The sequence below is a fragment of the Eretmochelys imbricata genome, chromosome 6, assembly GCF_965152235.1.
Source record: "Eretmochelys imbricata isolate rEreImb1 chromosome 6, rEreImb1.hap1, whole genome shotgun sequence".
NCBI classification, from domain to species: Eukaryota; Metazoa; Chordata; order Testudines; family Cheloniidae; genus Eretmochelys; species Eretmochelys imbricata.
Window position 1 is genome coordinate 127,155,616 of NC_135577.1, and position 14,383 is coordinate 127,169,998.

General features: G+C 45.2%; 1 protein-coding gene across 1 annotated transcript in view; it reads right to left on the bottom strand.

The window, feature by feature from the left end:
* The window catches only part of ATL1 (atlastin GTPase 1), a 43,322-nt gene that overhangs the window by 4,745 nt on the left and 24,194 nt on the right, over positions 1–14,383 (bottom strand). Inside the window, exons 7-12 of the mRNA XM_077820795.1 lie at positions 12,077–12,169; positions 10,436–10,574; positions 7,320–7,447; positions 6,370–6,426; positions 5,370–5,441; positions 1,668–2,099 (exon numbers count right to left, since the gene is read on the bottom strand). Of these exons, the coding sequence (XP_077676921.1) occupies positions 1,668–2,099; positions 5,370–5,441; positions 6,370–6,426; positions 7,320–7,447; positions 10,436–10,574; positions 12,077–12,169 (921 nt within the window). The remainder of the gene's footprint in view (positions 1–1,667; positions 2,100–5,369; positions 5,442–6,369; positions 6,427–7,319; positions 7,448–10,435; positions 10,575–12,076; positions 12,170–14,383) is intronic.

The window sequence follows — 14,383 nt, forward strand, 5'->3', positions numbered from 1 at the left end:
GCTGTAAAAACTTAAAAAAAAAAAAAGAAAAAAGGTAGACGATGTGGTTTTTTTTCAGTTCCAGAGCCACCAGCAGCCCACCTGTCCCTGCCCCTCTTTCAGAGCCTCCAATGGATGGCAGCTTTGCCTCTGAAGTACAGAAGCCAGCACACTGGGATGGTCATCAGGTGTCCCTGTTCCCATGATGTACAGTCAGTTATTGCACCTGCTGGTTGTGTGGATCTTTCACAGAGCAACAGGGAAGAGAGTGTGTGGTCTTTTTTAAATAGGAAAACAGTTGTAAAACTACCCTCCTTGAACTGACTAGATTTCAAGAGGATGGTGTCCCTTGAATCATGTCAGTATCGCCTGTTGCTGTTGAAGTCAATGGTCAAACATGCACCATTTATTTGACCTACCATGCAAGTTTAAGCCACTTCTGAGGACCCTGACCTCATGAGTGCATGATGTAGGTGGAAACCTGTACCCGCCTGGAACCCTCTATCCATTGACTTCTGCTCCCATTTGTGACTTGGCATCCATTTGCAATGGTGCATCGATGTCATGGTATGCTCAAGATCTCTACCCGAGGGCCTGCGTTGAGTATTTTATCAAAGTGTTACTTTTGAAGCTTAAAAGTTTCATTTTCCACCCAAAACTGTATCTTTTAAGCTATTACACAACTTTAGGTCACTGAAAAGAATAGAAATGAAGTCAATTATGTGATATTAATAACCCTGAATCTGTTGATTTCCATGTAAAGATGGCCTATGAATCTAAAGCCTGATGAGAAATGGCTTCTGTTTTTTGTTAGACTCTAAGCACTAATGGCACAAGATGTACGTTGCAGTTGGTGGGCTACGAACGTGAAATCAACAAGTGAGCTAATTCCAGCCCTGGCAACTGGAAGAGCAAAAAGCCACCCTGTTTTTTAAAAATTAGCATTGTTGGCTTAAGCCCTGATTGAGCCAATATTTATACAGATGCTTAACTCACATAAATACTTCCACTGAAGCCAACGGGCTAAAGGATTGTTGAAAACCTGTGTGACCGCTATCTAACAAGCTGACTTATACTCCCCTGTCTCTCTGTATCCAGGACCTTTAAGTCCACATGAGGTCCCCAACCCCCAATTTATGGCCCAGGATTTACATTGTGCGGGATACACAAAATTTGAGTGGGAGGTATTAGTTTTGGACCTAATGGCTAGTGGTGTCGTGCATTAAACTAGCTCTAGTGTCCCTGTTTCCTCCATTTTACTTCACTCACATGAGCTGTACTCAAGGGCGAGGGGGGGGGGTTCTGTTCAGGTCCCCCATACTGGGCACCAGAATTCACACCCTTACAATCATCTAATAAACTAGACTGAAAATTAGTCCCTTGTCCTTGCCTGTCCCAGCACCTAGTGCACGTGCATTCAATGTGTGGCAGGTCTAAAGAAACTGTCTGGAATGGATTAAAATGCGGTGTTTAAGTTGCTCTGAAAGGCTACAGGAGAGGCCATTGCCTAGAGGATGAGTGTATAGCTGACTTAAGCCCCGATCCTGCAACTGGATGTGTGCAGGTTGTCCGATTGCAGGCCTGGGGCCCTACTGACTTATTTAAAAGCTATTGCAGCAAGAGCTGAGAATCCCAAAGCAAATCAAGGCCAAAGAGTGTCTATTTTTATCACAAGCTAATGCTCTTACCTGGTCCCACAAAGCTGCAGCCACTTGGTCTATTACTGCTCCCAGTTCTCTGTATTCCCCAGAGTATCTGATATATGCCCAGGTGCACAGAGTGATAAGGGTCAACCCCATGATCATGTTGCATAGACTGGCTATGATGTCCAAGCCAATGAATCCGGTCACTCCGGCTATCACATACGTGATGAAGATGACCACAAAGAGTGTTGCAGGGGTACGTGCCGCGTGGAATATGTTCTTGCTGTCATTGTGCTTAATGTACTGTACGTAGAGCTCGTCTATTTCGTTCTCCAGTTGCTGTAGGTAGCGGCGACTGAATTCCTCCCCACCCATCTTCTTAACGCCTCGAAACAGCTTCACTGATTCCTCCTTGAGCTCCAGGTGTTTGTTCTGAAGATCACTGGGTGCGAGAAACGGCTTGTCTCCCCCACAAACCTATTCAGAGACAACAGTTCAGCTATTCACAACATATTTAAGATAGATCACAGTGACTGTAGCCCCCTGGGCTGGTGCTACCATCGTACGGATGATACATGATAAAAACGTAAGAACGGCCAGACTGGCTCAGACAAAAGGCCCATTTAGCCCAGTATGCTGTCTTCTGACAGTGGCCAATGCCAGGTGCCCCAGAGGAAATGAACAGAACAGGTAATCACGAAGTGATTCATCTCCTGTCGCCCTTTCCCAGCTTCTGGCAAACAGAGGGTAGGGACACCATCCCTGCCCATCCTGGCTAATAGCCATAGATGGACCTACTCTCCATGAATTTATCTAGTTCTTTTTTGAACCTTGTTATCCTTCACAACATCCTCTGGCAAGGAGTTCCACAGGCTGACTGTGTGAAGAAATACTTCCTTTTGTTTGTTTTAAACCTGCTGCCCATTAATTTCATTTGGTGACTCATAGTTCTTGTGTTATGAGGAGTAAATAACACTCTCTTATTTACTTTCTCCACACCAGTCATGATTTTATAGACTTCTATCATATTTCCCCTTAGTCGTCTCTTTTTCAAGCTGAAAAGTCCCAGTCTTATTAATCTCTCCTCATATGGCAGCCGTTCCGTATCCCTAATCATTTTTGTTGCCCTTTTCTGAACCTTTTCCAATTGCAATATATTTTTTTTGAGATGTGGTGACCACATCTGCATGCAGTATTCAAGGTGTGGGCATGCCATGGATTTATAGAGAGGCAAGATGATATTTTCTGTCTTATTATAGATCCCTTTTTTCATGATTCCCAACATTCTGTTCACTTTTTTGACGGCCACTGCACATTGAGTGGATAATTTCAGAGAACTATCCACAATGACTCCAAGATCTTTCTTGAGTGGTAACAGCTAATTTAGACCCCATCATTGTATATGCATAGTTGGGATTATGTTTTCCAATGTGCATTACTTTGCATTTAGCAACACTGAATTTCATCTGCCATTTTGTTGCCCAGTCACGCCGTTTTGTGAGATCCCTTTGTAGCTCTTTGCAGTCTGCACAGTCTTTGGGCTTCACTTGAGTAGTTTTGTACCATCTGAAAATTTTGCCACCTCACTGTTTACCCCCTTTTTCCAGATCATTTATGAATATGTTGAATAGGACTGGTCCCAGTACAGACCACTGGGGGACACCACTAGTTACCTCTCTCCATGCTGAAAACTGACCACTTACTCCTACCCTTTGTTGATAAATAAACAGATCTAGAGCAGGCTTCAGTGGAAATATTCCTTGGCAGTGATCACTACACCCCTTAGTAAGAGTTTGCAAGATTTGGCACCAAAATCTTTGGAAACTAGCACCGCCTCTGCTTACCTGGCCAGTCCAGCTGCTGTTTCCCCAGCCAGGATTGCTGTGTGACGTCATTCACACCTACAGCAATTCACGAAATCTAGATTCTTGCATCGCTCTTGGTGTTATCAGTGTGATCAGCTGTTGCATGGGACTCTGAACCCAGTGAACCAGCATCTTGGCATTAAAAGCTTGGCAGGTAAAAGCTTTTCAGCTAACCTTTCAAGAAGCTTTCAAAAGATGCAAATTAAGTCAGACTGCTGACCGAGCAGGCAGAGAAGCTGGATAGCAAAGAATAGGAGATTTGGCAAGCTCCCTGATTTAATTTGGTCAGCAACTGTGAACTGAGTGGCAAGGTCCTGTGGCTATGGAGCAAACTGGACCTAAACTGAGCAGCAAGGGCCCTAGATTCTGTGGCACTCCAGTGACCCACTAGAAATTCTGCAGGAGCTTCTCTCAAAGTCAGAACGTGGAGCCTTTAGTGATTTAAACAAGGAATTGAACAGCACACCCAGTGCAGCCGCCCATGGGGTAGTGGCGGAGGAGTCTCATTAATGTCCACATTTTCAACGTGCTGCAATTTTTTTTGTACTGAAAAATGCATAACTGCACCCTAGAAGTTGGTCGGGAAGCTGGAGGCTTTGGCAGCTGCCTGGGAGCAGGTTGGGTTCTTGGCACCCGGGGAGGTGTAGGGGCTGGGTGAGGATTAAGAGATTAACAAGGACCGGATTAAGGCACAGGCATTATTGGCACTGGGGCCCGAGCTCCTAAATTCACGTGATGAAATTATATTCTAAACTGTCCTAGTTTCAGAAATATACGCTCCTAGCCCTCATGATTACACAGAAAATCTTGAAACGAGCCCTGAGTGTAACCGATACAGTGAAGACTGCCGGAGTCTGCAGACAGCCTGAAACAATGGCTCTGAGAGGTATGAACTGCTCCACTCGTCTCAGTGGGTTAACTCTGAAACCCACTGTTCTGAGGTGGCCCCCGCCAACGGCTCAGGGGGTGGGGGAATGGGAAGGGTTCTTGCTGCTGCCATCCCTTCTTCATGGTTTTGGTGGGGTGGGCTCCAACACACGCAGCCCTCTGTTGTCATCGTGTGCCCGGCCTGCCATAATCCAGCACTAGGGTTAACAGGTTAGACAGATTTTTCCAACAACATATTCCTTTGTCTCCTTCAGAAAGCCCATCTCGTTGAGATGAACGGTGAGGCAACTTACCCCTTTCGGAACATTTGGTTCAGGCTCTCTGCAGACTCAAGAAAACATTCCAACAGTTGATGCTTGACTCAGATCCCCTTCCACTGTCAGCCCATTCTAGAGCACCTATTTTTGCTCTTAAACCCCTTGCACTGGTATACAGATATTTATTTAGAGTTTTATTTTTGGCCATATAAATATGAGTATTTAACACCTTACTCTGACAGCCTGTTACTTTGCTGCGATCTCAACCTGCCCTTCCTCCATTTCACAGAGCATCTTATCTCTACCCCAGAGCAAGTGACTTAGTGACTCATTATTCGCTAGTGTAAAGGGGTTATTTTTAATTCACTTAAAGCTGCTCAAGATTATTTTGGTTTTGTGTGGGTTTAGGGGGAGCAGGGTAAGGAATCTCAAATCCATCCTCACTTTTACTGGGACAGATGCTGTCTCACATAACTTGCTGAAACAGCTCCTTTTTGCACCCAGGAGTAGAAGAAGCAAGCCCTGAATGTCTGATTGGGACCTTTCATTGAGAATTTTAGCTGGCTGAGATACTTAAAACTAAAATCCCTGCCAAGTTTATTGAGAAGTTTGGATGAATAAATCACAGCCAGGCACAGAGGCTGCTTCGTAATCTGCTTTGTAAAGAAGACCATGTGCAACCTTATCACTTTGGAGGAAACATCTGATGTCCAGGACAATCTGAGCTGTTACCTTACCTCTTCCATTCTCTTATTGTAGTTGTCCTTGGCAGTGGCAACTGCTGCTAAATTGTTAGCCTCAGCTGTGGCCTGCAAGCGGGGCACAAAACACGATGCAAGTTTCAGATCAAGCGGATGGTGCGGCAGGCGGGAGAGAAGCAGGCTGTATTAGTAACATCTCCATCTCCCTGCATGGGTGGATGCATGCGCACTCCCCACATATACACCGTGGTATATGAAGTGCTCATGTACAAAAATGAAAAATAATAAACAGCTCGACCCGACCCTCCCCCTAGTAACAACTCGACCCCAGCCCTTCATTCATTCCTGCGCTCACTGCTATGGTCACTTCTGCCTGTTCCTGCAAAAGCCTGAGTGAATAGATGCGCCTTACACCAAACCCTTATGGACAACAGGCCAGCTCAGAGAGCAAATTCCAGAGCCAATAGCCCTCTACCAATAGAGCCCTGCTTCCAGACGCCAGCCTATTAAAATCCGCCAGCAAAAGCAGCTCAGCTGATCTCAGTTGCCATTGGTGCACTGGGACAAAGGGGTGGTGTCTCAAGAAGGCAGAACCAAACTTCTAGTGGGATTTATAGATGCACCTTGAATTGTAGTTAGTAGTAAACAGGAAGCCAGTTCCTGCAGGAATCCAAAGCCAGAGGCAGTAAAAACCCCTCACGCTGCAGCTCTGGGAAATGTTAAGAAAACAGTGGAAATGACCGGGCATGTGTAAACCGCTATTCCCTCTGCCTTGTGAAAAACACCTCAGGGAGCCTAACTCACTTCTGAAAATGGGAATCAGGGTCCTAAGTCACTATGGTGCTTTTGAAAATTTTACCCCAAGTAACTGCAAAAGATTTCCAACAAGGTATTGCTTTGCTTAGCATGTTCGAGCAGCATAGAACAAACTCAAAGCCCTCCATGAGCCTAACATCGCAAATGACTGCCTAACGGAAAATCAACGTGAATTCCTGTAGACAAGCTCATACCAGCCAACAGCAAAAGGCACAAATACCTGCAACATTGATTTGGGATGTGGCAGTTCTTCTCCTTGATAAATCTTTATATATGCCTAGGAAACAATACAAACATAGCATCACATTTAAAGGTATGTTCATTCAAAACACACACACATCGTACACATGCGTCTTACACATGCACCATTAAAAGGGACTTAGATGTCCAGCTCCCAGCATTGACAGGGTGACCTGAAGTAAAAATGGCCACTCCCCCACCTGCAGAGCTCGCCAGAGCCACCCCACCCTCCTGCCGCCCAGGGATGGGGCTGACCCCCCCCCCGCAAGCTGACACCCCTCCCCCCCCAAGCTCCGTGCCATCTGCGGATGGGGTTGAGCGCCCAAGCTCAGTGCCTCCCGTGGCTGGGGTTGGGACTGACCCCTGAGCTCCACGCTGCCTGGGGCTGGGGCTGACCCCCAGAGCCCTGCTGCCTGGCACCTCTTGTCACTGTTCCCCCCCCCGCCCCGATTCCTCCATGCCCCCTAGGGGGCCCACCTGACTTTTTTTTTTGTAAACTGGGCATTTGCTCGTGCTAATTAATCAGCTGGGAAGAGCAAATGGGACAAATGCCCATTTTTGTCAAAAAAGTCAGGTCAGCCGCGACAGAGCTTAGAAAGGGGACTGTTCTGGCCAGAACAGGACATACGGTCACCCTAAGCATCGACTTAGACTTCGCCATAGACGTCCTGTGCTACCCTGGGCAAGTCACTTAGTCTCTGTGTGCCACAGCATCCCCAGCTGTACAATGGGGATAACCGCACCAGAGAGTGGTGGGGCTACTCAGACCCTATGGTTATGGGGGCCGTAGAAATACCTTCGCTAGAAAGAGATGCACTTTCCCCAGTCTGTGTATCCCAAACCTTCCTTTACTTCTCACTTAAATCTGGAAAAAACGCAAACACTTCCCGTCTGAATAACCGTGATCTCGCATGGCTTAGGAGCCCATACCTTAAAGTATTCCACAAGGCCTCGACAGGTGATGTTATTTCCGTTGATCTCCTTAACATCTAGGCTCTCGGGGCTAAGAAGCCAAGGAATCAACACCTTCAGGTTCTTGATGAACTCGTCATCTATTTCTGTAAGCAAACCCCGTGTCAGGTCCAGAGCAGCTCAGCTCAGACTTGTGCTTCAATACACACACGCGCGATGTTACCAGCTAATGCCAGCCATCCTGTGACTGAGAGGCATTCTGATTGAATGATGGCTGTACTCAGACGTGATAATATCGCATTAGTGCTACCTGACTGAAGCATAATACACACCGTTATGATACATTTTCAAAGCAGTCTCCTAAATGGCACCCATCATTTTTGCACCCACAGCCATCTGCATGCACAAAGCTGCTTTTGCATGATCAAGCAGGTAACCGATGCCTCCAGAACTGGTAACTGTGGCCATCAGCGCCTTGTTGCATGGAGTCAGGTCCTGCAGGTCTTGAACAAGTGGGTCCGGGTGAGTCATCACACACCAATCCTCTGCCTGGCAGCTCACAGACAGCAGCTGGGACTGTGTTCCATGAAGCCCAACTGGGGCATAAGCCCCGCCTCTATGCTCTGATTGGGAGAGTTCCAAGGCGCCTGATTGGGCCACAGCCCCTATTTAAGCCAGAGGCGGAAACAGGAAGTTGTTTGTAGTCAACTGGGCTTCACACAGCCATGGACTGCTAGTCTGGTACTTACCTGTTTCTGACTGAGCCTGACTCAGGTAAGTACCCCCTGGTTGATACCCTCCAGTCTGTCCCTCCATTCTGATCTGCTAGCATTCAACCCAGCCTGATTCCTGATAACTGGCCCCTGACTCCTCAGCTTGCACTTGATGCTAACCCCTAAGCCGGGCCACCCATGCCCCAGCCCCATGGCAAGTTACATGCTTTGTTCAACCAGCGCCTGTGTGCAAAAGCAACGTGAGCATGGAAATACTGTGCTCTTTTCTCTCTCCTTTGGCACTCCTGTTTTGAAAAAAAAATCACATTAGGACCTGAAAACATTTGGCCTACAGGTTTAAAAGAATAAGAATTGTTCTTCCCTGCTTTTTACTGCACTCCCCCGATGAGATTTCTTACACTGACGTCGTAGTCCTGTCTGGGTATTGCACGCTGAAATATTCATAGACAATATCTACAAACTATTGGGACCATGAGACTCTTAGAACCTGCAGATTGAGAGCTCCTGTATGTGCATTCGAGTGTCGCATTAGGAAATCCAGGGTCCTGGCATCACCTGCTGCTGGTTGGCTCCAGTTTGTCCTCCTCGCTACGGCTGGAAGTTTCTTTGCTGCGTTGTGAAGCAGCGAGGTTTTCATGGAAGACATCTCCAGTAAGGCTTCTCTTTGCTTAAATGGTTCAGTGGCTGTTAATTTACCCTTTGGATAATCTTTTATTATGAATCCTGCAGGCACTTCACTGCTGATTTTTATTGCTGACCTTTCTAAAGTATTATCTTTGCCACTCAAAATACAGAAACTGAGAACGCCTAGACCGTGTAGCTCCACCATACCATTGACTAACTAAACCGATGCTACTGCAGCTCAGAAACACTGCTATGGAAGGGCTGTACTAGACCAACAAATCCCAAAGGCTAGTGGCTAAGGAGGTGGCATCTAATATGGGTACCCATCAGGCCTGGAATACACAATACATTTCCTTGATTTCTTAGCCACGGGGACATATATTTGGAGGTGGTGGTGGTATTTTTACTGCACAGTGTCTAGATCACTCAGTGTAAAGCAGTCTTCCTTCCTGCTCCTCCAGGGATAGGTTCTATCACAGCACTTTCCAGACACGAGAGACTATCTAGATTCATTGCCTCCTGCTAGTACCAAGGGTATCTTCCTCAGAGCTGCCAGCGTCGTCGCTGGAATTTAATGGGCTCGGTCGCCATCTTGACCGATTCAGACAAGATCACCCATAACGGCAGGACCAAGTCATTTTAACTTACAATATCTGCAACATATTTTCTGTGAAATGGCAGGAAACTGGACAGTGCAAGTGAAAGGGACTCCCTGGGCATTCAAAGGGTAACAACAGTGATGTATTTTCATCTGATTAGTTCTGAGCGAGCAGAGGAAGCAGTGGGCAGCTTTGAGGGAAAAGGGAATTGGAATGATGAGGCTCCGTATACCAGTTCTTTCACAAACAGTCATCGAGTTCTAGCTGGCTCCTAAAGTTCCGCTTGGAACTAAAGAATGAAATCTATAGAGGATAATTAACATTTGAGACGGACTATCTTATAGATCCCTTTTCTTTTAACTGGTTCCAATTTCATACACACGTTGTGTCAGACAAGTAAGATGCATGGTCCCCTTAGCAGACACTAGAGCATACAACAGCCAAAAAGCAAGTTCTTTTGTCTAATTTGATGCTAAAGGAACATTTTCTTTCCTTCTAAGAGATTTCAGGAAGCACGTAACTATGGGTTAAATGACTGCCTAGCAGAGAGAATGCTTTGCAACCACAAATAAAGTTAACTTAAAAATCCACAGCCCACAAATCCATTGGAAAAGAAATGCAGCCCCTGAGCTACTAAGATTTCCCTCCAGGGAAACCATTAATCAGTTGACTCAAGAAGACTAAATATTGCTTTGAAAAGCTTTTTACACCAAAGTCTCTCAGTTTTAAGGACCCAGTTTCCCCACAAGCACAGTCTTGCTCCACAGTGAGCTGCTTCCACAATTTTGTGCTTGAACTGAATTACCAGCAAAAATATCAATTAATTATAGGTGCAAAATGATGCATCTAAAAAGGCACACCTCAGCCGCTGGTGTCACTTTGTTCTCAGCCATCTGCCTAGAACTTTATCTTTTTATTATTATGTGTTAGCAGCTCCTAACACATCCCTTTGTGAGGGTAAAATCACTGAAATGTACAGGCATGAAATGCTGGTTGGACTTAGAAGGGGCTATCTATGTTCAGCACTACTTTCCACAGGTGTTTTACCAAAAATATTTGAAAGGGCTTCGGGAGAGAATAGGGTATCTGACAATGTGTATAAATAAAGCAATTATTCAATTGCAAAGGTAAATGATCAGATTCAAGATCAAGCTATAGCTTTAGTTTTCCATCAAACCTTTTAGTTTTCCATCAAAATTTGGGTTGGTGGCTACTTTCAAGCCAGGATGAGGTAACAAAAAGCAGGAGATGTTCGTGAAACAGGAATGGATGTGTTTTCTGACATTCTGCAATTCTTCATGTTGATTTCCTGAGACCTACGAGAGATTGGCTTGATGTTAGCACGTTTACATTTTATGTGGACATCAGATATGTAACATTAAAGTGTGGAGTACATACTGCAAGAGGACTGATTGTTTAAGGAAAAAGGAAAAGGAGGACTTGTGGCACCTTAGAGACTAACCATTTTATTTGAGCATAAGCTTTCGTGAGCTACAGCTCACTTCATCGGATGCACGAAAGCTTATGCTCAAATAAATTGGTTAGTCTCTAAGGTGCCACAAGTACTCCTTTTCTTTTTGCGAATACAGACTAACACGGCTGCTACTCTGAAACCTGTTTAAGGAAAGTGTATTCAGAGGGAGATCTATGCATGCTTTATGAGGCCAAAGACAGAGCTCTTCCAGCAACCAAGTAACATTTATGTCTCACTCTGACCACATGCCCTGGAGTGTGTTATTACTCTGAAAAATGTGCATGCATGAGTCTGATTAGAACACAAAACCATCTCAGGATTTTATAGCAGGGTTTTCTTGAGCCCCCTTTAATTAGGCCTTTTCATTTATTTCCACTATCAAACCATACATATATTTCCTGACTACTTCCAATAGTGCCCTCTCCCATACATTTTATTATACAACTATTAATGCTAAATTCTTCTCGATCATGTAGTTATCCTTTATTTCCCACCTGAAATGTATGTTGCCCGGAAATCTCCATGGTGGAATAGGCTAACTCTGTATACTTCTCTATGTATTTTAATTATTGCTCCTAAGAGCCATGGAGGGATTTTGTTTTCATTCTGCTTTTCCCACCTGTGGCATTCCCAGCACTGGAGAGGTAGTGAGCTCACCCATCACTTTTCCACATGAACCACCCCCTCCTACCTCTCCTATTGCAGTACTTGTCTTTCAGCTTTAAATGTACACCATGCAGCCTTTGCTAAGTCATCCCCAAAGCTGTCATCCGGCAAGGTGTGCATGAGGGAGCAGAGCTGGTTATGTTTCTATGCAAGTGTGAGCAAAGGTTCTGGTGGGTTATTCTTGGTCCTCTATAAGATACGGTAGTAAAAGGCAAGCCCAATCCTTTACTTTCAAGATCATTGGCCAAAAAGGGGTGTGGGCAGAAAATAGATGTATCTGAGGAGAGATGCTCTGGAGTGCAAGTCTCAACATGCACATGGGGTGTCTCTGCATACTATCTTCCCACTTCCAAGCAGGAGTAAGGTAGTAGCCACTCAGCTGAGCTCTCATTAGTCCAATTGCTCTGCACTCTGTCTCCTGCTCATCACATCCTCCTGGAGCTTACATGCACAACTCTGCGCACCTGCACTGTGCAGAATCAGGGTCTCCAGACCAGCCTAGGTACTATTCGTACAGTGGTGTGTGGAGAGCAGCAGCTTCCCTGGGTTAGGAGATGAAGGGCTTTCTAATGCATTCTTGAACCCCTTTCCATCAAACCCATCTCATCTGGCCAGGTCAGCTCAGAACTAATTCATGCCAAGTTCATGCCAAACAGCATCCAGAAATGTCGGACAAACCTTAAGACGTTTTTCCAAAAATTTTGAACCACCGTCAGATCCATAGGAAAATTCATATGGGAAACTCCAGTCACGAACAAGGAATATGAGAGACTAAAAAACACAAGTAGGAAACAAATAGAGGGCTCATTAGAACTGTGCTCTCCAGTATGGGCTTGATCCACTGAGTCCAGACACTCTTTGACTACACTGGACTTTGGATCAGGCCCTATGTTGTTTTCCTTTTGCCTCATCTTCCACAAGAAAAATGACAACTGGAGTGGGGTGGATAATACAAAAATAATTTTACAGATTATCTTCACAGATAAAAAAAAAACTTAGCCATGTTCACACCCACTTTATGCTCACGTCCCACAAATAGTCAAGTCTTCAAGTTTCACTGGCAAAAAAGACTGGAGAGAATTGAATTTCTAAGTCACATGCAAAATATTCATGGCAGAAGTGCTCACATGCTCATTCAGTCAAGGAACAGAAGAAAATACCATGCAACTTGTACCACCAATCACAACTGAGCAACACTGCCTGGATAATGAATATCATCTTGCCACAGAAATATCAAATACCGTATACCAAATACATGCATAATTTTAAAAGTTACTGCTTCATCGAATTGGAAAACAAGAGATAAATTTAAGGGAACTGTGAAATGAACAAAAGGAGGCTACATTTATTTTATAGTTATTCACTGTGAATTACTCACTCAGCTCCAGTGGCAACTTCTTCGGGTCCTGAATTTGTGATTATTTTGGGTGAAACGTTGCCTTGTGCAATGGGTGCTCTTGGGACTGAAGGGGAACCAACGTGGTGCACAGACCATTGTGCCGGGACTCCACACAGGGGAGGCTCCCACTCCGTAATTAGCTGTTCCACAGATGAAAACCCCCTGCCCCAAATTTGCATACCATACTATATATCTAATGGCCATTTGAGGCTCTACACTGAAGAGCACTGCCAATGATTCAGGCACTTCCTGTTCTACCTAGAATGTGAGCGTTTGGATAGAACAGTAGGCAGGCACATAGTCTGCAAAATTAAAAGGAAGTTTGCTAACGAGCACAAAGGGAACAAGATCCCTAACTTCAGCCACAGTTAGTTTTATCCTACGGGACATTTACAGCTTTGAATTATTTTTTTTTTCAGCCTCGACTGGGCATCTTTCCAAGCTGCCTCGTAATGAGAAACATATGTAGCATGAGAGGATAAATATGAAATCACAGGTTTGTAATCTTTATTGAGGCAGCCAAAGTTTCTGTTCAAGAAATAAATAAATGCCAATGAGGTCAAGTTACAATTGTTTCAAAAAATAATTTTCAAGGCATGTTCTGCATTCAAGGTCTGATTTACACAGCACGTACCTAAGTGACAGACTATGTGGCTAGGGTTTGGAGAGGCAGGCAGTTGCATGCGGAAGCCAAAAAATGGCCCTGCACAAATGCCAGGGTTGCTTTTGCACAGATGAATAAACAGGTCAATAACTGGAAATATGTTTGTTGGAAATGCAGAAAAAAAAAATTACACAGAGAGAGAGAGACCTCTACCCCTCCTTATTCTCTCTCCACAAAGCACTGTCTTTAGAGGGAAAGTGAGACATAAAATTGACAACTGCTATGAACATTACAATCTGTGGAACATGTACGTATCTGTCTATTTCATACTGCACCCTTCTCCAAGGTTACGTGGACACAGCAAGGGAAGGTATGACTGTAGCACGGGTAGGCATACCCCCGCTAGCTTTAATCTAACTACCTTAGGTAACAGCAGTGTAGCCATGGCAGCAGACGCTAGCAACCAGAGTATGGACTGAGGGTCCCCAGTGGGCTTGGACTCCAGTTGCTATCCTGTGCCACCACGTCCTCATTACTATTGTTAACGGCGCTAAATTGATGCTAGCATGGATCTGCCTACCCATGCTACAGTCACCTTCACTTCAGCGTAGACATGTTCAGATGGTCCTGTGGCACACCTCTGTAACAAGACCCGTTTGCACGAATCGGTTACACACGCTCTGTCCTCCGACTCCGATTCAGAAGTCATTTTATGTTTGCGGCATGGTGGCCTTAGGAGCCCCAGCTTCCTCTTCCTTGGTTGCACCTCAGGCCAGCACAAGCTGTTTACCAAGAGTGACGCCTTTCCCAGAGGCAGCGAGTCAGTCAGGCATCTCCGTGCAGGCAGGGCCTCCAGGGTTTTCTCAGCTACCACTTCATTCTTGCCTGTATTTCCTTACGTACGCTAATTCCCACAACTTCCCGCATAGATTCCTACATTGTAAGGCCAGAAGGGATGACTGTAATCCAGTCTGACCATCTG